This window comes from Hyla sarda, chromosome 4 (assembly GCF_029499605.1).
Source record: "Hyla sarda isolate aHylSar1 chromosome 4, aHylSar1.hap1, whole genome shotgun sequence".
In the NCBI taxonomy this organism is placed as follows: domain Eukaryota; kingdom Metazoa; phylum Chordata; class Amphibia; order Anura; family Hylidae; genus Hyla; species Hyla sarda.
In genome coordinates this window covers 252,201,449-252,224,135 of record NC_079192.1, presented here as the reverse complement: position 1 = coordinate 252,224,135, position 22,687 = coordinate 252,201,449, and the positions used below count along the sequence as shown (strand labels likewise).

Genomic DNA, 22,687 nt, shown 5'->3' with positions numbered 1-22,687 from the left:
TGGAACCATGTCCTGTGGTCTGATGAGACCAAAATAAACTTATTTGGTTAAGATGGTGTCAAGCTTGTGGGGGCAACAAAGTGAGGAGTACAAAGACAAGGGTGTCTTGCCTATAGTCAAGCATGGTGGTTGGAGTGTCATGGTTGGTGGCTGCATGAGTGCTGCTGGCACTGGGGAGCGACAGGTCATTGAGGGAACTAGGAATGCCAACATGTATTGTGACATACTGAAGCAAACAAAGATCTCCTCCCTTTCAGAGACTGGGCCACAGAGCAGTATTACAACATGAAAAGACAGATCTTGCACTAATAATAAGGCAAGAATGGGGAGAGACTAAAACTTAGCTTTTACTGATTATAGATAAAAAATCAAATAACAAAACCAAGTGTAACCAAGTGTATAGACCAAAGTCTAAAATGGCCGAACATATTCAAAAGAAGGCTATAACAGTCCTTCCATGGATATAATTAGTGGACAATGGTTATCCGGAGGCTATAGATCCAGCCTCGCCATTGATAACTCTAAAGAATAGTATCAAGAATTATACACCTCAACATAAGAATGCCCAACGCGTTTCTGTCACAATGTAGTGACGTCATCAGGGGTAAAGCTTATGTAGTGGCCGAACTAGTGTGGTGCTATAATGCAAAAAGCCGCACACTTATGTTCGGTCCAAGAACTCAGTATCGCATGTGAAAAATACTACTCAATCATAGCATATCCAAGGGGGATGGCAGCCCATGATATCAGGCATGCCTTTTTAAATCTTAGTAAAAAACCCAGCCAGATGGATATATGTTTCAGCCGCGAGACCACAGGAACCTATAGAGGAGAAAAAGAAAGATACACATATTGTATATGCACTTCATAGTACTCGTTCCTGCAAAAGAAAATCCTCCCACGCTTCAGAGAGAGGGGATACCCCAATCATGTACTCAGCCATGCATACAAACAAGCTCTTGACACACCGAGAGAATCCCTTCTCACCCTGAGAAATTGGACCAGACTGTACTAGAATTATAGCTACTTATGATCAATGTACAGACCAGATCAGAGGGATACTTGATAAGTATTGGCCTATCCTCAAAATGGATCAAGACATTGGAATAACCATCTCTGACAGACCACTTATCACATTTAGAAGATGATGTAACCTAGGTGATTTATTAATGCAAAGCCATCTGGGTCCCCCAAGGAGAATACAGCAGACCTGGTTGGGAAATATGTCACAAATTCTTGGTAACTTCCCCTGTGGAAGATGCAAAGCCTGCCCACATCTACAAAAAAGTAATCAGTTCTACAACCCTATAACCTCCAAATGGAAGAAAGTTCGTCATTTCATTAATTGTAATTCTAAATTTATCATCTACATGGCTACATGTGAATGCGACCTAACCTATATAGGCAAAACAAAGAGAGAACTGAAGAAGCGCATTCTTGAACATCTTGGTGACATCAGACACAAGCGAGACACTCCTCTATCAAGACATGTCAATACGGTTCATGCAGGCAATACTAAGAATCTGAAATTTATTGGAATTGATAAGGTAATTCCTTCACCTAGAGGAGGGGACACTGATCGGTTATTGTTGCAGAGGGAGAGCCGTTGGATCCATCAGTTGAACACGGTATCCCCCTCTGGCCTCAATGAGCAAATAAATTTTGCTTGCTTCTTATAACCTGGCCTTATTCTGGTGACGGTTAGGTAGATAGTGGAGGTTGTAGCGGACCTCCTAAGGTAGTGTCACCACCCCTAGTTAGGGCATCTGTAGCCCCAGGAGGTTCGTGAGCGGGACCGCCCTTTTTAGGGCTGACCATTCCGCCTAGGAATAGGGCTAAGAGCTAGAATAGGGTCGTATAGGTCCATAGGCCCCGCTATCTCCACACTCATCTTCCCCTTAGGGACTCCCTCCTCACCACCCCTCACCTCAATATATATAGGCAGTCATCCCTATAGCCCTTTATCAGTGTCTCCCCAGCTTGATTTCTTTGTCCCCTCTCCTCTGAGTGTGTCCTATTGAGAATTATCCTGTTCCTCATTTACTGACGAATATCTCCCTTGGGCAAAAGACTATCATTGATAGAAATATTTTAAGGATACAATTTGGACAACTTCATCTGGTTATTATTTGCCACGATAAACAGTGGCCAAGTGTCCCATTTAGTGTAGGGATACGTTGCGATTCTAACCACCTCTTTGTATCCTTATATCAATACTTCTATTGGGCCCACTGAATAACTTTTTCCTCTTTGATACTGAGTTCTTGGACCGAACATAAGTGTGCGGCTTTTTGCATTATAGCACCACACTAGTTCGGCCACTACATAAGCTTTACCCCTGATGACGTCACTACATTGTGACAGAAACGCGTTGGGCATTCTTATGTTGAGGTGTATAATTCTTGATACTATTCTTTAGAGTTATCAATGGCGAGGCTGGATCTATAGCCTCCGGATAACCATTGTCCACTAATTATATCCATGGAAGGACTGTTATAGCCTTCTTTTGAATATATTCGGCCATTTTAGACTTTGGTCTATACACTTGGTTTTGTTATTTGATTTTTTATCTATAATCAGTAAAAGCTAAGTTTTAGTCTCTCCCCATTCTTGCCTTATTATTAGTGCAAGATCTGTCTTTTCACTATTTTCTTTGGGAGTTTTGTTCACATTATTATTTTGGTCCTTACTGCTGGACCCATTATTGTAAAAGCAGCTATTAACAGTATTACAACATGATAACATCCATAAATACACCTCCAACATCCACCAGTCCTGTGATGTCATCATGGAGGAGCAGAAGAGGACCCCAGTGGCAACCTGTGAAGGTATGGTGTACTCCATGCCCAAGAGGCTTAAAGGGGTATTCAGGCCAAAGACATCTTATCCCCTATGCAATGGATAAGATAGCTGATCGCAGGGGGCTTCGCTGGAAACCTGTGTGTTTCTGGGCCTGGAGATGTGACGTCACGCCCCGCTCCATTCATGTCTATGGTAGGGGGTGTGAGTAGTGCACTCACTTATGTGAGATAGCTGTGTATATTATATTTATAGCATTTTAGTAATGATCCAAACTGATCTAAGAAAGGGAATTAGTTATTGTATTCTTTGGGGGAGATCAAAACTTGGGCAGAGGATCAGTGGAACAGCCAATAAGATTCTAGCTTTTATTTTAAAAAATGAAAGCCGAAATCTAAATGGTTGCTATGGGCAACTGCTCCACTGTTCCTTTGGCCAAAGTATGAAACTTCCCCCCCATATCAGTGAATGTGACTAAATTGTATAGAAACAAATGGCATCAACTGTATGTAAAATAGAGCAAAATACAAAATCACAACAGGAAATGTTTATCAAAATGTGTGTAGAGGACGAGTGTGAAGTAGCTGATAGCAGTCAGATTGCTTCTTTTTTTTTTTTTAAAAGGCTTCTGAAAAACTAAAGAAGCGATCTAATTGGTTGCTGCACAACACTTACTCTACAAAAAGGTACACTGATGTGCGAAATGGTCTGTGTAATATATTTTATACCTACAATGACTACAATTCTATATTCCATATTTAGAAGGGATATACACATATTTGAGTATAGTTTTAAAACTGTCTCAAGACTGATTGTATGACTGTAAAATAAAAAAGTAAGCAATGATGCTCTTCAAATACATAAGGCCGTTGATTGCGGCCGAAACGCGTCACCTGTCATCGTTTGGTGTTATGGCTGAATACATTTTCGTATTGCTTGACATCCGCGCTGGACATTCTTTGCTCTTATCAAATACATTTATTATACAACTGCAAAATCAAAACTTTTCTGACAATTATCAATGATTTTTAACTTTTCATCCGATAACAAATTTTCTTGCTTTAACTGTCCGATGAGCATTTCCAAACATCTCAGACGGGCGAGCGTAACATTTTCCTGCACTTCTAGCAGAGCTACTTTGGACTGGAGTTTAGCAATAGTTTCACAGAGACGGATCCTGTCAAAGTCAATCCTGCAGTAAGAATGCTCCATTTCTAAAGTCTCATCACTTCTGTCTGATTCATCGGAAGAAATGTGTTTGCCATCAACATTTTCCCCTTCAGTGAATAGATGATCCTGTTCAACAGGCTGACTTGTCAAAAGAGTTTGATTTTTTGAAATGTCTTCTGGGACAATGATGGATATAAGGGATTCTTCAGCCAGACCCAGTTGTTCTATTGTTTGCGCAATTGAAGTGAACACGAGGGATTTGTCAGAGGTTTGGGATTTGTTGCTGGAATGATCTACATGAAATCTATGCAGATTTTCTGAGACACTGTCACTCTGCTCTACTAATGGAACTTCAAAATACATCTTGGGGACTGCTGATGTGTTAAGTATATTGTCCAGGGAGGAATGATGAAACTCATAAGTCACTGTCTGGCAGGTTGGCATTTTATCGTCAGGCTTTCTCAGTGCACAAAATGCTGCTTTCTTTCCTGAAACGGTAATGCCATACATTATAGGGTTAAGAGTGCATTGTCAGGGTCAGGAACAGCAGGGAATGTGATGGGTTGAGGGCACCTACAGTTTATATAGACTAAGGCTAAAGATATTCTGACTACACATATCTCATGCTGCCATACATTTACTATATAAAAATTTTTGGGTACCAAAAAAAATTAAAAAAAATAAATAAAAATAGGATGCAGCAGTGATGGAAAAAAAATTATTAAACAAAATGTATATATTTTATAACAACATTTTTAATATATTTTTTAATGAAGTGTGTGTGTTTCACTTTTTTTTCTCTATTTTTTAAATTTTTTAGGTAGTACTACTACTCCCAGCATGGAACACACTGTTCCATGATGGGAGTAGTAGTACCTGTACTATAGACATATCGCCCCGGGTGTCAGTCCTGACACCAGATGCGATCGTCCATAATATAGCAGAGATAGAGCGGCTCTATACAGCGCTCGCATCTCTGCACTATACTCCGAGCAGTGATGTGAATAGAACATCACTCATTCATATTTTCCGCCCAGAGCTGTGATTGTCCGGATGGTTGCAGCCAATTACAGCTCTGAGTAAAATATGAATGAGTGAGTGGCCGGAGTATAGTGCAGAGCAGGGACGCGAATGCTGTATACAGCCGCTCCATCTCTGCTATAGACAGGACGATTGCAGCGGATGTCAGTAGTGATACCTGCTGTGATATGTTCTTACCTGCAAGTACTACTACTCCCAATATGGAGTACACTCTGCTCCATGCTGGGAGCTGTAGTACTTGCATTAATAGACAGATCGCAGCGAGTGTAACTTCTGACATCCGCTGCGGTCTGTCTATTAATGCAGGTACTACAGCTCCAAGCATGGAGCAGAGTGTACTCCATGTTGGGAGTAGTAGTACCTGCAGTTAAGGAAAGATCACAGCGGGTATCACTACTGACACCCGCTGTGATCCTCCTGTATAATTTATAGATGCGGCGGACGCTCTTCTATGGTGCCCTGCACGGCCGTATATATACACATTTTCATATATCCCACAGAGAGCTGTGATTGGCTGGAACCATCTGGCCAATCACAGCTCTTTGCAGGAAATATGATATATATATATATAGGGCAGTGCAGGGGACCACAGAAGAGCAGCCGCGGCATCTATACATTATACAGGAGGATCGCAACGGGCGATCTGTCAATTAGTACAGGTACTACTAATCCCATTATGGAACAGTGTGTTCCATGCTGGGAATAGTAGTACTACCTAAAAAAAAAATTTAAAAATAAAGAAAAAAAGCGAAAAGCACACACACACACACTACATTTTTATTATTGTCGGCTACATTTTTGGTTCCCCACCTGGCCACATAAATTGATCAATGCTTAAAAAGTAATAAAAATGTTGCTATAAAAAAGATGCAGTTCGTTACATACAAATTTTTTCCTTCACTACTGTATCTTTAAAAAAAAAAAAAAAATTTTAATGGTACCCTATGACATATTATAAAAAAGGTATCTCCATCACTTTTTTGGATCGCTAAAGTCCAAAAAAAAAAGAATAAAAACAGCCTGCAAAAACACCAAAGTTAAAACCCACATTTCGTTTTTCTTGGCGTTTTTTCACTCCCATAGACTTCTATGGGAGAAAAACGCCACGATTTTGACAAAAAAAAAACACCAGTAGGTCAACATGCTGCGATTACCAACGATTTAAAAAACGCAAGAAAAGAGTGAAAAAACGCCAAAAGAATAAAAAAAAAAACGCCAAAGTGAAAAACTTCAAGTGGAATAAGAATTTAGCGATTTCTCATTGATTTACAGCTAACATCTGTCCGCTGCGTTTTTTGGCCGAAAAGACGCCATGCGGCAGAACTGGCGTTTTTCCCCCCTAAAAAAACAAGTGGAATTCCAGCCTAAGGGTACATTCACACGTGCGAATTTTCACAGCGTATGTCGCTGCAGATGAGCCGCTGAAGGACCTCTATATGCTGCCTTTACATGTGCCTGCTCGGATCGGCAATACGCCGCTCCGAGCAGACACACTGCGATATGCGAGTCGCCACGCATACGCGGTGTACTCGCACACATCGCGGCCGCTCCCCTGCTCAATGAGCTAGACAGAGAGCTGCCGCGATGTGCGAGCGGCGACTCGCACATCGCAGAGTGTCTGCTCGGAGCAGCGTATTGCCGATCTGAGCAAGCACATGTAAAGGCACCATATAGAGGTCCTTAAGCGGCGGATTCGCAGCGAAATACGCTGCGAAAATCCGCATGTGTGAACATACCCTAAGGCTAAGTTTCCACTTGTTTTTTTTTCTGGCAGTTTTTTGGATATCTGCCACTGAAGTTTTTGAGCCAAAGCCAGAAGTGTATTCAAAAGGAATAGGACATATAAAGGAAGGACTTATACTTCTCCTCCCTTATGGATCCACTTCTGACTTTGGCTCAAAAACTGCAGTGGCAGATATCCAAAAACTGCCAGAAAAAGAACCAAGTGTAAACTTAGCCTTAGAGAAGTTTCACTCACATTTTGTGGCAGTTTTTTGAGCCACAGGCAGAAGTGGATGAAGCGGAAGAAGCCCTTCTTTCATATTTCTCACTCCCTTTGAGCCCACTTCTGTCATTTGTTAAATATGGAAAAAAAATAAACTAAATCAATAATAGACCACTACAAAATTCTGTGTCAAACAATCTAGACATTTAGGGTGTGTTCCCACCTGGCGTATACGCAGCGTATTTCATGCTGCGCAAAAATTACAGCAGCAGTGGGAAATCTGCTGCGTTTTCCTTGCTCACTATACACACAGGGCTTTCCGGCGGCAGCCCTATGGGTGCAGTGAGTTTTAAAGGGAGGGCCGTGTGCCGGCATGACTGTGACGCGTGGCTCCGCCTCCAAAACTCACTGCACACATAGGGCTGCCGCCGGAAAGCGTATTTCCCGCTGCTGCCGTAAATTTTGCGCAGCATGAAATACCCTGCGTATACGCCAGGTGGGAACACATCCTTATGGCATAAAATGCTGACTTGCACCAGTAGGGTGCCATGCAGCAGAACTGAATGCTCTATGATGCTGCTTTTTGGATGATGCAACCGCTTTCAGGCTGTGTTTCTACTTCGCATACTTATTTTGTCTTTTACAGAATACTGCCATAGCAATTTTTGAATCAAAGCCAGAAGTCTATTGAAAAGGGGAAATAATACTTTATCGTGAATCCACTTCTGACTTTGGCTTAAAAAACTGCCAAGTGGAAACACTGCCTCAACTTTCTTCCACTGTAGAGGGTATGTGGTCACAGGTTGTAACCCTGTAACCCCAAGGGCTCATTCACACTACGGAATATCCTGCAGAGATTCTCTCACGAGCTGGCATCGGCAGAACAAGCCGGCACTAGGACCGCTTGGAAATGTGCAGTCTCGAAAGAATGTAATGAATTTCAGAGCGGATTCCGTCAAAAGAACCATCATGTTCACAGCCTCCAATGTTCCCAAATGTTGTAGTGTGAATGGTGCAGGAGAATCCCACTGAGAACAATGGGAGGCTGAAGTAACATATTCCCAGTGGGATTACTGAGAGGGACTCTGCTCTGATAACACGTAATGTTAATCCCTCCTAGCTAAACAGAACATAGATTACCAAGCAAACCATTGGTGCTCAACAACCACGTGGTGTCTCAGTGCAAGAGCCATCATATGGATAGAAAAATAAACCCTCTAATGAAAACCTACTTAATGTATGCCCACACGTGCCTTACTTACACAACACTCTGCAGGTACTCCACTGGAAAACATTGGTTTATCAACTGGTGCCAGAAAGTTAAACAGATTTCTAAAGTACTTCTAAAATCTTAATCCTTCCAGTATTTATCAGCTACTGTATGCTCCACAGGAAGTTCTTTTCTTTTTGATTTTCCTTTCTGTCTGACCACAGTGCTCTCTGCTGACACCTCTGTCCATGTCAGGAACTGTCCAGAGCAGGATATATTTTCTATGGGGAGGTATCAGCAGAGAGCACTGTGGTCAGACAGAAAGGAAAATCAAAAAGAAAAGAACTTCCTCTGTAGTATACAGCAGCTGATAAGTACTGGAAGGATTAAGATTTTTAAATAGAAGTAATTCACAAATTTGTTTAACTTTCTGGAGCCAGTTGATTAAAAATAAATAAATAAAGTTTTCCAGTGGAGTACCCCTTTAAAAGGGTATTCCAGCCATCGACATCTTATCCCCTATTCAAAAGATAGGGGATAAGATGTCTGATCGCAGGAAGCCTGTCCCTCCAAATCTCCGTGCAGTACCCAGCATTCTCTGCCAGGCTGCTGCTCAAGTTTCCGAAACCTGTTTCCGGGACTGGAGACATTACGTCACGCCACACTCCCTCCCATAGACATGAATGGAGGGGTTGTGGTGTCTAAAGATTTTGTCAAGCCGTTGGCTGTCCGGGCATGCTGGGAGTTGTAGTTTTGCATCAGCTGGAGGCACACCGGTTAGGAAACACTGATCTAGATAATGTGTCATTATCTGTTGTTTAATTTATTTATCAATGATATAGAGGATGGCATTAACAGCTCTGTTTCTATCTTTGCAGATGACACCAAGCTTTGTAGCACGGTACAGTCTATAGAGGATGTGCATAAGTTACAAGATGACTTGGATAGACTAAGTGTCCGGGCATCCACTTGGCAAATGAGGTTCAATGTGGATAAATGTAAAGTTATGCATCTGGGTACTAATAACCTGCATGCGTCGTATGTCTTAGGGGGGATTAAACTGGCAGAGTCACTGGTAGAGAAGGATCTGGGTGTACTTGTGGATCACAGACTACAGAATAGATTGCAATGTCAGGCTGCTGCTTCCAAAGCCGGCAGGATATTGTCATGTATCAAAAGAGGCATGGACTCAAGGGACAGGGACATAATACTCCCCCTTTATAAAGCATTGGTACGGCCTCACCTGGAATATGCTGTTCAGTTTTGGTCGCCTGTCCATAAAAGGGACACTGCGGAGTTGGAAAGGGTGCAGAGACGCGCGACTAAACTAATATGGGGCATGGAACATCTTAGCTATGAGGAGCGATTAAAGGAGTTACAATTGTTTAGTCTTGAGAAGAGACGTTTAAGGGGGGATATGATAAACGTATATAAGTATATTAATGGCCCATACAAAAAATATGGAGAAAAACTGTTCCAGGTTAAACCCCCCCAAAGGACGAGGGGGCACTCCCTCCGTCTGGAGAAGAAAAAGTTTAGTCTCAAGGGGCGACACGCCTTCTTTACCATGAGAACTGTGAACTTATGGAACAGTCTACCTCAGGAACTGGTAACAGCAGGAACAATTAACAGCTTTAAAACAGGATTAGATACATTCCTGGAACAAAATAACATTAATACTTATCCAGAATTATAAAATCTCATCCCTTCCCCAATATCGCGCCACACCCCTACCCCTTAATTCCCTGGTTGAACTTGATGGACATATGTCTTTTTTCGACCGTACTAACTATGTAACTATATACTGAAAAGTAAAAACTGCAGCCTCCAAAAGTTGCAAAATAAGTTTCTCTTTACACAAATTATTTTTTTCCCGTTTCACCATAGATTTTGTGGGAACATGAGTGATGTCATTACACAGTACAATCTGGGGGCACAAATAAGCCTCATATTGATCTGTAGGTGGAAAATTGAAAGCGGTATGGCTATTAGACGGCAATGAGGAAAAAAACTAAACTTGCTGTCCTTAAAGGGGCACTCCAGTGGAAAACTTTTTTTTTTTTTTTTTATGAACTGGTGCCAGAAAGTTGAACAGATTTGTAAATGACTTCTATTAAAACATCTTAGTTCTTTTGGTCCTTTTTAGCAGCTGTATGCTACAGAGGAAATTCTTTACCTATTGAATTTCTTTTTTTGTCTTGTCCACAGTGCTCTCTGCTGACACCACTGTCCGTAACAGGAACTGTCCAGAGCAGGATAAGTTTGCTATGGGGATTTTCTCCTGCTCTGGACAGTTCCTAATACAGGCATCAGGTGTCAGCAGAGAGCACTGTGGACAACACAAAAAAGAAATTGAAAAAATAAAGGATTTTCCTCTGTAGCAAACAGCTGCTAAAAAGTACTGAAAGGTTTAAGATTTTTTTTTTATAGAAGTCTTTTACAAATCTGTTTAACTTTTTGGCACCATTTCATAAAAAAAAATAATAATAATTAACGTTTTCCACCGGAGTACCCCTTTAAGGACATCGCTGTCTAATAGCCATAACGCTTTCAATTTTCCACCTACAGATCAAGGGGGGTTAAAGTAAATAGGGTCTTTTGGGCACTTTTAGCGTCCAACAGTGCCTTAGTTTTCATTGTGCCCCAAAAATAAAAGTACAACTATAGAAAAGACAACACTGGTGGAAACCCAGCCAAGCCAACTATGGACAGAAAATACTGACCTAATACTGTGTGCAAAAGTGGCCTAAGGTTGGGGCTACACCCAGGGGTTAAGTCCTGAGGAAAAAAGTGTGGGAACTCACCACAGATTTCCAATCAATTGTTGGTCCTGCTAATGGGAACAGTGTACCTGTGGAAAAAGTGCAGAAACTCCGTTCCCATGCGTTCCTGCAGGACTTGAGCCCTGGCTACACCACAGGTGATGCACAATAAAGGGATAAGGTAACTGAATGGGGTTGTGTTACAACAGCAGGTCTCAACAATTGTAAGAAAACCAGACCAGATCCACTTTTAGCCCCAACACAGTGTGATGACTGCTATGCAGATGGAGGATTCGGGGGTCCCAGGACCCACTGATATACGCACTGGATAGGGGAAGAATATAAAGCAGCCATAGAGTCTTCAGCAGTTCACACAAGTAACACGTGGATATCGCAGGACACTTTGTTTCTTTATCATTGTGTGAAGATCATGATCATTGCGCCCCATACACACCTGGCAGCTTCTAGTGCGGCTCTATGCTTGAGGATACACGAGGACTGGGCAGAACGCCTATCCTTCCGTATCCGGGCACCTGACACCACTGGGATAGCGGGCACTAGGCTGCCATGTTGGATGAGGGCACGGCACTATCGGAGTATACCTGTTCGCCTCATTCAGGTCAGCCCCTCCTGTGTAAATAACACGTCCTGTCATGTACATGCTCTGGAGGGAATATCAGCGCTGCACAGGGGATTACGCAGAGCCTATATTGCATCTGTAGAGCTGTTTCCCAACTAGGGTGCCTCCAGCTGTTCCAAAACTACAACTCCCAGCATGCCCGGACAGCCAAAGGCAACAGCTGGAGGCACCTCGGTTGGGAAACACTGCTGTGGAGACTACACAACTCAAAGCTCCAGCGGCTCCGCCCACCCTATGCTGTTCCCGCGCTAATGACGCAGCAAACCAGGCCCGTACACACTCAGCGGAAGTGACGCCCCCCCCAGCTCTGTAAAACAACAGCCTTCCACGTGCGCCTAAAGTCACGTGGGCTTCGCCGGCCAATGGCAGAGCGTGTCGTGTAGCAGAGCGGCTGGCAGCAGAGGAGGCGGTCTCGAGTGTCAGTGCAGTATAGAAGCGCCGCGGGCTTCGGTGGTACTGCTGTTGTCTGCGGGAGGCTGGTGAGTAACTCCCGGTACCGGGCTCTGCATAGGGTAACGTGTGCCGCTAGGAGTACCGTTATCTGGTCAGAGGGCGAATGGCTGGAAAGTTGTGATATTGACTTGTAGCTTGGTCTGTGTCCCCTGGTGACCGGTTTTTGCCTGTTAGTCATGGATTGTACTGGTAATTTGTGTGGGGTGGAGGAGAGGGTACAGTGCTGCCCCCATGCTATTCTATGGCACTTGGTATGAAGAGTGGAATGCTGGGGCTGAGCGGCCTCATAGTGTAGTGACCTCTCCTGTCCTGGGGCTGACAAGGCTCTCCCCTCATAGTGTAGTGGCCTCTCCTGTCCTGGGGCTGACAAGGCTCTCCCCTCATAGTGTAGGTAGTGACCTCTCCTGGGGCTGACAAGGCTCTCCCCTCTTAGTGTAGGTAGTGACATCCCCTGTCCTGGGGCTGACAATGCTCTCCCCTCATAGTGTAGTGACCTCTCCTGTCCTGGGGCTGACAAGGCTCTCCCCTCATAGTGTAGGTAGTGGCCTCTCCTGTCCTGGGGCTGACAAGGCTCTCCCCTCATAGTGTAGTGGCCTCTCCTGTCCTGGGGCTGACAAGGCTCTCCCCTCATAGTGTAGTTAGTGACATCCCCTGTCCTGGGGCTGACAAGGCTCTCCCCTCATAGTGTAGTGGCCTCTCCTGTCCTGGGGCTGACAAGGCTCTCCCCTCATAGTGTAGGTAGTGACCTCTCCTGTCCTGGGGCTGACAAGGCTCTCCCCTCATAGTGTAGGTAGTGACCTCTCCTGTCCTTGGGCTGACAAGGCTCTCCCCTCATAGTGTAGTCTCCTGTCCTGGGGCTGACAAGGCTCTCCCCTCATAGTGTAGTCTCCTGTCCTGGGGCTGACAAGGCTCTCCCCTCATAGTGTAGTCTCCTGTCCTGGGGCTGACAAGGCTCTCCCCTCATAGTGTAGTCTCCTGTCCTGGGGCTGACAAGGCTCTCCCCTCATAGTGTAGTCTCCTGTCCTGGGGCTGACAAGGCTCTCCCCTCATAGTGTAGTCTCCTGTCCTGGGGCTGACAAGGCTCTCCCCTCATAGTGTAGTCTCCTGTCCTGGGGCTGACAAGGCTCTCCCCTCATAGTGTAGTCTCCTGTCCTGGGGCTGACAAGGCTCTCCCCTCATAGTGTAGTCTCCTGTCCTGGGGCTGACAAGGCTCTCCCCTCATAGTGTAGTGGCCTCTCCTGTCCTGGGGCTGACAAGGCTCTCCCCTCTTAGTGTAGGTAGTGACATCCCCTGTCCTGGGGCTGACAATGCTCTCCCCTCATAGTGTAGTGGCCTCTCCTGTCCTGGGGCTGACAAGGCTCTCCCCTCATAGTGTAGGTAGTGACCTCTCCTGTCCTGGGGCTGACAAGGCTCTCCCCTCTTAGTGTAGGTAGTGACATCCCCTGTCCTGGGGCTGACAATGCTCTCCCCTCATAGTGTAGTGGCCTCTCCTGTCCTGGGGCTGACAAGGCTCTCCCCTCATAGTGTAGTGGCCTCTCCTGTCCTGGGGCTGACAAGGCTCTCCCCTCTTAGTGTAGGTAGTGACATCCCCTGTCCTGGGGCTGACAATGCTCTCCCCTCATAGTGTAGTGGCCTCTCCTGTCCTGGGGCTGACAAGGCTCTCCCCTCTTAGTGTAGGTAGTGACATCCCCTGTCCTGGGGCTGACAAGGCTCTCCCCTCTTAGTGTAGGTAGTGACATCCCCTGTCCTGGGGCTGACAATGCTCTCCCCTCATAGTGTAGTGGCCTCTCCTGTCCTGGGGCTGACAAGGCTCTCCCCTCATAGTGTAGTGGCCTCTCCTGTCCTGGGGCTGACAAGGCTCTCCCCTCATAGTGTAGGTAGTGACCTCTCCTGTCCTTGGGCTGACAAGGCTCTCCCCTCATAGTGTAGTCTCCTGTCCTGGGGCTGACAAGGCTCTCCCCTCATAGTGTAGTCTCCTGTCCTGGGGCTGACAAGGCTCTCCCCTCATAGTGTAGTGGCCTCTCCTGTCCTGGGGCTGACAAGGCTCTCCCCTCATAGTGTAGTGGCCTCTCCTGTCCTGGGGCTGACAAGGCTCTCCCCTCATAGTGTAGTGGCCTCTCCTGTCCTGGGGCTGACAAGGCTCTCCCCTCATAGTGTAGTGGCCTCTCCTGTCCTGGGGCTGACAAGGCTCTCCCCTCATAGTGTAGTGGCCTCTCCTGTCCTGGGGCTGACAAGGCTCTCCCCTCATAGTGTAGTGGCCTCTCCTGTCCTGGGGCTGACAAGGCTCTCCCCTCATAGTGTAGGTAGTGACCTCTCCTGTCCAGGGGCTGACAAGGCTCTCCCCTCATAGTGTAGGTAGTGACCTCTCCTGTCCTCATAGTGTAGGTAGTGACCTCTCCTGTCCTGGGGCTGACAAGGCTCTCCCCTCATAGTGTAGTGACCTCTCCTGTCCTGGGGCTGACAAGGCTCTCCCCTCTTAGTGTAGGTAGTGACCTCTCCTGTCCTGGGGCTGACAAGGCTCTCCCCTCTTAGTGTAGGTAGTGACCTCTCCTGTCCTGGGGCTGACAAGGCTCTCCCCTCTTAGTGTAGGTAGTGACCTCTCCTGTCATGGGGTCACTGGCACTTTGGGAGCTGACTGGAGGCATCAGCTGTAATAGTGCCCCCCTGTCTTGTGACCATTTATGGAAATGACAATTTGGTTTATGTTTTGTTGGTCTTTATATAGTCTATGGGCTATATATAGATATAACTCTTTCACTTTTGCACCTAAAAATCTATATGATGGCTTATTTTTTGCGCCACCAATTCTACTTTGTAAGGACGTCATTGTGCCCAAAAATCTACGGTGAAACGGAAAAAAAGATTGAGACAAAATTGAGAAAAAACCCTGTTTTGTAACTTTTGGGGGCTTCAGTTTCTACGTAGTACATTTTTCGGTAAAAATGACACCTTATCTTTATTCTGTAGGTCCATATGGTTAAAATGATACCCTACTTATATAGGTTTGATTTTGTCGTACTTCTGGAAAAAATCATAACTTCATGCAGGAAAATTAATATGTTTAAAATTGTCATTTCTGACCCCTATAACTTTTTTTATTTTTCCGTGTATGGGGCGGTATGAGGGCTCATTTTTTGCACCGTGATCTGAAGTTTTTAACCGTACCATTTTTGCATTGATAGGACTTATTGATCGCTTTTTATTTTTCCATGATATAAAAAGTGAACAAAAATGCACTATTTTGGACTTTTGAATTTTTTTGCACGCACGCCATTGACCGTGCGGTTTAATTAACGATATATTTTTATAATCCGGGCATTTCCGCACGCGGCGATACCATATATTTTTATTTAGTTTTTTTTTTTATTTTTTTTTTATAGGAAAAGGGGGTGATTCAAACTTTTAATAGGGAAGGGGTTAAATGATATTTTTCCACTTTTTTTTTGCAGTGTTATAGCTCCCATAGGGAGCTATAACACTGCACACAGTGATCTATTGCATTGATCACTGGTTTCTCATAGGAAACCAGTGATTGATTATTCTGCCGCTTGACTGCTCATGCCTGGGTCTCAGGCACTAAGCAGGCAATCGGACAGCGAGGAGGCAGGTAGGGACCCTCCTGCTGTTCGGTATGCCGTGATTTCGCCGCGGCTATCCCGAACAGACGCGGTGTTCAACTTTGAATGCCGCATCTAAAGGGTTAATATAGCGCGGCACAGCGATCAATGCCGTACGCTATTAGCCACGGGTCCCGGCCGTTGTTAGAGGCCGGGTCCGACCCGCTATGACGCCGTGGCCCCGCGTTATAGATCGGGAGCGGACACATGATATTCCAGTTCGTCATGTGTCCTTAAGGGGTTAAGGAAGCAATCTGGTTGCTATGGGTAACTGCTCCACTCTTCCTCTACACAGGTTGGGGTAAATTTTCTCCATATGTTCTCACACTGATCTATTAAACTTTTGTTTCTATGATAGTTTTTATGTATATATCTGAAATAAAACCTTTTTGTAATTTATTTTTATTTTTTAAAGCTTAATTTAGCATTGTGTAAATTAATTCTTTTTGGTTTAGGTGTCAATTTCAAGAGTCATGTGAGGCTTAAAAGTTGGAAGTAGTGATTCTGCATTATTTCCACTCTGGAGGACCTGTCATTCTCAGCTTTTATTGTACAGTTATAAACTTTAGTAGCTTTCTTCGTTTGATACCCCTTGTTGGACTTGCATCACCCACATATAGGAACACAAATAACTTTAAATAGAACCTGTATAATAACAGCTGTATATATAATAAAATAAAATCCTAACATGTTCATACTAGACCTTGTACTGCCTAAGGACCTACAATAGATCTGATGCAATCTTCCTACACATTATAACTTGTCGAATGTGTTTGTCTTACAGGAACTTCAGCGATGGCTTCAGCTCAGTCTGTGCTCACATTTGCAGTTTGTATATTATTGATATCTGAAGTTATACTGGCTAAAAAGACTTATTATGACATATTGGGTGTCCCAAATAATGCCTCAGAGCGTCAGATCAAAAAAGCTTTCCATAAACTTGCTATGAAATATCATCCTGATAAAAATAAAAGTCCTGATGCTGAAGCAAAGTTTAGAGAAATAGCTGAAGGTAAGTTTATCTAATATTAACCCCTTAAGGATGCAGGGGTTTTCCATTTTTGCATTTTTCATTTTTTCCTCATCACCTTCTAAAAATCACTTTCAATTTTGCACCTAAAATTCCATATGATGGCCTTTTTTTTTTTTTTTTTTTTTTTTTTTTGCACCACCAATTCTACTTTGCAGTGACATTAGTACCGTATATACTCGAGTATAAGCCGAGTTTTTCAGCACGATTTTTCGTGCTGAAAACACCCCCCTCGGCTTATACTCGAGTGAACTCTCCACCCGCAGTGGTATTCAACCTGCGGGCCTCCAGAGGTTTCAAAACTACAACTCCCAGCAAGCCTGGGCAGCCATTGGCTGTCCGGGCTTGCTGGGAGTTGTAGTTTTGAAACCTCCGGAGGTCCGCAGGTTGAAGACCACTGCGGCCTTCGACATCATCCAGCCCCCCCTTTAGTTCTGTACAGTACTCGCCTCCGCTCGGCGCTGGTCCGGTGCTGCAGGACTGTCCGGAGAGGTGGTGGTCCGGTGGGATAGTGGTTCCGGGCTGCTATCTTCACCGGGGAGGCCTCTTCTAAGCGCTTCGGGCCCGGCCCCAGAATAGTCACGTTGCCTTGACAACGATGCAGAGGTACGTTCATTGCCAACGTACTTCTGCGTCATTGTCAAGGCAACGCCTCTATTCTGGGCGCGGAGAAGAGGCGCCCCCCGGTGACGATAGCAGCACGGAACCACTATCCCACCGGACCACCTCCTCTCTGGACAGTCCTGCAGCACTGGACCAGCGCCGAGCGGAGGTGAGTACTGTACAGAACTAAAGGGGGTGAGAGGGGGCTGGATGATGTCGAAGGCCGCAGTGGTCTTCAACCTGCGGACCTCCGGAGGTTTCAAAACTACAACTCCCAGCATGCCCGGACAGCCGATGGCTGCCCGGGCTTGCTGGGAGTTGTAGGTTTGAAACCTCTGGAGGTCCGCAGGTTGAAGACCACTGAGGGCGGATGATGACAAGAGGATGATGAAGGGGGGGGATGTGTGGGATGATGGAGGGTGGGGATGATGACAAGGGAATGATGAAGGGGGGATTTGTGGGATGATAAGGGGATGATGACAGGTGATGATGATGAGGGTCTGGATGATGACAGGCGGTGATGATGATGATGAGGATGTTAATGACGGGTCTGGATGATGACAGGGGGGGATGATGTATTTCCCACCCTAGGCTTATACTTGAGTCAATAACTTTTCCTGGGATTTTGGGTTGAAATTAGGGGTCTCGGCTTATACTCTGGTCGGCTTATACTTGAGTATATACGGTAACTTTACCCAAAAATCCACGGTGAAACAGAAAAATTTTGAGTAACAAAATTGAAGAAAAAATGCCATTCTGTTTCTACGCAATATAGGGAGGTCATACGGGCACGTAGAGGCCACACACTACTGAACCTCATGTTGACTTTTTTAAGGACATTACATCAAAGTTGGATCAGCCTGTAGTGTGGTTTTCCACTTTGATTTTGAGTGTGACTCCATATCCAGACCTCCATGGGTTGATAAATTTGATTTCCATTGATAATTTTTGTGATTTTGTTGTCAACACATTAAACTATGTAAAGACGAAAGTTTCATACGATTAGTTCATTAATCTAGGGCGTTATTTTAGTGTTCCTTTTTTAATTGAGCAGTGTACTTTTATTTTATGGTCTCAAATATAAGTCGTGTTTAAATATTATATGGACTGATCGTAGTCGCTAGTAGACTACATTTAGTCCCTTTATAGGGGCATTCCGACTTTATACACCTTATCCCCCTATCCAAAGAATAGGGGATAAGATGTATGATCACAGGGGTCCCGACGCTGGGACCCCCGCGTTCTCTGTGCACCCCACAGCATTCTGTGCCGGGCGTTGCCCTCGAGACATGTCATGCCACACCCCCTCCATTCATGTCTATGGGAGGGGGCGTGACATCAGCCACACCCATTCCCATAAATGGATGGGCGTGATGTCACAAGGGTGCGTGCCTGTGATGTCACGTCTTGGTCTCAGGGGCAGCACCTGGCACAGAATGCCAGGGCTGCACTGAGATTGCAGGGGTCCCAGCAGCGGGACCCTTGCGATTATACATCTTAGCCCCCTATCCTTTGGATAGGGGATAAGGTGTATAAAGCCAGAATACCCCTTTAAAATCTGTGGACAAAGTGTGGGTATAATGTGCGATATGTTGGCATATACCACAAACTAAGAGCCTTTTTAATAGTGTGAACCAAACAGAAGGGTCTTCAGAACCTTTTTCTTATTTCCTCTCTTCCTTGAAACAAAGTTAAAAATGTTATGCAGAATTTTATTTTCCATTAACTTAGCTTGTATCACTGCATACATATTCTGTGTAATTTAGATTTCACAAAAATTTGTAAATTCTGCCTTTTGTAAATGTGACGTTTTCTTATAAAACTATCCTTTTTTTCGTTCTAGCATATGAGATCCTATCTGATGAAAATAAACGGAAGGAATATGACCAGTCTGGTCATGATGCGTTCAATACTGGAGGAAGAGGGGGCAATGACAAGCATTTCCACCAACATTTCAATTTTAACTTTGATGATCTGTTCAAAGACTTTGACTTTTTCGGGGAGAGCCAAAACACTAGATCAAAAAGACACTTTGACAATGCCCACTTTAGGAGCCAACACGATCCTTCTAATAGGCATAGACGCCATTTTGATGACTTTGGGTTTGGAGGAAGTTTATTTAATGACATGTTTGACGATATGGAAAAGATGTTTACATTTGGCAGCTTTGGCAACTCACAAAGACACAATATGAGAACAGAAAGCAGATTCCATGGATCGAGCAAGCACTGCAGAACAGTCACTCAGCGACGAGGAAACATGGTCACAACCTATACAGACTGTTCAGGGCAGTGACGGCCCAACCAGTGAAAAGCATATGAACCGTACCAGTTCAAGCTTTACTCTTAGAATCTAAAAGTGCTACAGTGAGCAGCCTAAACAGAGCATACATCTAATAGCAGGAAAACTACTGCCCCATGCATAGTCTGCCCATTGTGTGATATAATGTAATAGGGTGCTATTGTTACATTCTGATACCATTAACTTATTCTAGGTTTTCTTTGTAAAACTGCTAACCAGGTATATAACCTTTTTATATTTTGCCTTTAGAAGGGTAACTATGCATGGCCTGCTCCAGTAGATTTCCATGGCTGTAGTATACACTGAATAATGTAAGATACAACATTTTGGTTTTGGCTTAAACTGGTTTACAGTGGATGTCTGAAAGTAACTGTTTCCTCCTTACTAATCCTTGCACTTATTTCTTTTTTTTCTTTTTTTTTTTGCTTTGTTTGGCCTTCAAAACATTGCAAACAGCATAATTTCTACATTACTTCTGATTTATTCAGGCAGGTAATCTGATCGCTCTTAAATTGTGTTCCTGTTCACATTTTATATAAAGTCCCAAGGCTGTGTTTACATGTGGCGCTTAACTAGGAGTACAGTGTCTCAGTATCACCACAATTATCCCAGCATTTTTTTTGGGAAGATAGTGGTAAAATTGAGACATTGCCACATGTGACCGCAGCATGACAGCAGCTACTAACTGTTCCTGCAAGTTCTTCCTTCACAAATATAGAGTAATTGAGATCTATATGGCTGCATGTGTGTAATGTTGGTGGACACTGGTAGCGATTTACCACTAACTGCCACACCAGTCTGAGACTTGAATCAATGACAAGTTCAGGTGCATTTCAACATTTAGGGTATGTTCACACTGCAGAATTCCACGCTGAGAACATAAACATCAGTGTGAATGGGTTTCTGTGAGACCTGTTCACACTGCAGAATTTGTGGGGGACAATTCTGCCGCTGAAATTGTTCCGCGCGAAAGTTCATGTTCATTCTTTGCGCGGAAGTCCGTGAACACTGCATAGCCATCAATGGTGACGGCGCAGTGCCGCGCAGTCCTACCGCAAAGTATTTCGGCGGCGGCCGCAGAAGGGATTCTCCGCTCGCGGAATTCTGCGAGCGTAGATTCAGTTCACAATCCGTAGTGTGAGCATACCCTTAGCGGTAAATCAGGAATGATGTATTTTGGTCGGTAACTCCTTGTACAAGTATCCTAAAATCCAAACTGGCTCTTAATTTCAACTTTCTCATTTTTCCGTTGTGTTTTCAGCAGTTACTGGTGTGTAAATGTAACGGTCTTAAAGGGTTATCTGGGAATAGGAAAACAGCTGATTTTGTTTAAAAAAAAAAAGCACCACACCTGTCCTCAGGTTGTTTGCAGTATGAATGGAGGAGAGTTGAAATGCCTCACAACATGAGGACAGGTGTGGTGCTGTTTTTGGAAGAAATTAGCTTTGTTTTTTCTAGTTCTGGGTAAACCCTGCTACTATCAACTGGTTTCCCGCTGCAAGTTACAATACCAATTATTTGATTAGGTTTGCAGACTCTCCACTGACCCATTCAATTTAATGTAGTGTAACTCTCGTCGGGAATCCCGCTGCTAGTTACTAGTGAATTAAACCCCCCCTTTTTTTTTTTTTTTTTTTTTTTTTTTACTTTTGCGCGGTCTTCCTGAGACTAGCTCATGTTCTGCTTTTTACAGCAACTACTTTTTATTTTTTTTGTCCTAGTAAAAAAAGTCTTCATCTTCCGATTATTGGAGTTTAACTTATCTTCCATGAGTATACAAGCAATACATCATTGGATTGGACAGATGCAGCTGTGGAATACTCTTAATGTGCAATATTTTTACCTTTCCAATTTATGTAGTTTAATTTTGTGTGTGCAAAGTGTTATCAGATGTTCTATTTTTGTGTTTTATTACTGTTCTTCCCTTGGCATATTCCATATGATTATTAATCCTAGGGATATTTATAAATGCCACTTGTCTTAGCTCATGTAATATGAGTGAAAATAAATGATTATTGGTATATTGGTCATGTGTTTTTTTTTTTTTCATTTATTTAAGACTGAACAGTTTTTGACTGTTTTGAGCCAAAGTCAGGATCAAGCAGGAAGGAGAAATACAGGGTGAAGGAGTGTAGCTCAGTATTTATGGGTTAATGACCGTAAACAGCAGTCTGCAACAGTCACACAATCCAAATGCAGCCTTCTCCTGCTTTAGATTTTCTAACCGAAAAATACATCTGTTTTCACTTTTGCCCAAAACCTGATTGTAAAAAATCTCTCAAAAAATTATACCAATAATGTCGACCAAAAAGTAGTATAACAGTAGGGCACTAAAATATCTTTTATTAAAGCAAAATCAAACAAATTCATGTGGTGGTCCACCACCCAAATTTTTTTTTTTAGAATAAAAATGATTATAGCAATTTGATACAACGTGCTTACATATAAACATGCTAAAACACTCTGGAGACTCGCATATCAGTATCCATCTAAGAGGAATGAGTGACAGTAGCAGATTCATGTTAATCAATCCTTGGTTGTATTTGACAAGTGGAAAATCTTTCATATAGATACCACTTGTGATGCCTATTTTTTAATTTTTTTTTGTTAGTGTTTTAGATTTTTTGTTTTGTTTTTTTTTGTTCTAGGTAGGGGCGACAGGAGCATGGCGCTGCCTGTTTCCCCATATGCGACTGAGGGTACGGTTCCATAGAGTATGGTCCGTTAACCCTTCCTCGCCACCGGCCAGCATCAGGTTTTTACCTTGGGTCCGGGTCGTCTATTGCCTCTGCTCGCCCCGCTTAAAGAAGCCTGGCATGATGCAGATGGCTTAGTCTGGTGAAGACTTCTGCGGAACAGACTTATAACTCCATAGTCAGGTGAGTATATTCCCCGGTACCCCTCGCACCCACCCCACTTCTCCTAACCTAAGGCCTCTCATGGGTTAATCATGGGAATTGCCTAACCTAAGGCCCTCAAGGGTTAATCATGGGAATATTCTTTATTTCAGGGTTGGAGGGGCTCTTTTACTGTGAGGAGCATTCTTGGGGGGAACTGGCTGCAACTGCGGCATACTTCTATATCGACAGCCGTCCCCACACACGGGGAGGCAGCTG

The 22,687-nt window shown here is 44.0% G+C and overlaps 2 protein-coding genes across 8 annotated transcripts; one reads left to right on the top strand and one right to left on the bottom strand.

Annotated features, from left to right (window-relative positions):
* Positions 1-3,503: 3,503 nt before the first annotated feature.
* THAP5 (THAP domain containing 5) lies at positions 3,504-11,826 on the bottom strand. Of its 4 annotated transcripts, none has more exons than XM_056573922.1 (2): positions 11,530-11,826; positions 3,504-4,457 (listed from the first exon to the last, which is right to left on the bottom strand). In XM_056573922.1, exons 1-2 carry the CDS (start codon positions 11,540-11,542, stop codon positions 3,781-3,783), a joined length of 690 nt encoding a protein of 229 aa, XP_056429897.1. In that variant the 5' UTR covers positions 11,543-11,826; the 3' UTR covers positions 3,504-3,780. The 4 variants fall into 4 exon arrangements, with proteins under 4 accessions (XP_056429897.1, XP_056429898.1, XP_056429901.1 ...); XM_056573923.1 differs by having other exon boundaries at positions 11,382-11,815; XM_056573926.1 differs by lacking the exon at positions 11,530-11,826 and adding an exon at positions 10,970-11,182.
* An 81-nt stretch (positions 11,827-11,907) lies between these two features.
* Positions 11,908-21,614, top strand: DNAJB9 (DnaJ heat shock protein family (Hsp40) member B9). 4 transcript variants are annotated; one of them, XM_056573919.1, is made up of 3 exons: positions 11,908-12,046; positions 16,422-16,649; positions 19,114-21,614. In XM_056573919.1, exons 2-3 carry the CDS (start codon positions 16,433-16,435, stop codon positions 19,563-19,565), a joined length of 669 nt encoding a protein of 222 aa, XP_056429894.1. In that variant the 5' UTR covers positions 11,908-12,046; positions 16,422-16,432; the 3' UTR covers positions 19,566-21,614. The 4 variants fall into 4 exon arrangements, with proteins under 4 accessions (XP_056429894.1, XP_056429896.1, XP_056429895.1 ...); XM_056573921.1 differs by lacking the exon at positions 11,908-12,046 and adding an exon at positions 12,082-12,158; XM_056573920.1 differs by lacking the exon at positions 11,908-12,046 and adding an exon at positions 12,088-12,189.
* Positions 21,615-22,687: the final 1,073 nt, after the last annotated feature.

What these genes read in the sequence shown, in the direction of transcription:
- DNAJB9 (XM_056573918.1), top strand. An exon ending in GTTTAGAGAAATAGCTGAAG is followed by an intron (nt 16,650 to 19,113) that starts GTAAGTTTATCT and finishes TTTTCGTTCTAG; the next exon opens with CATATGAGATCCTATCTGAT.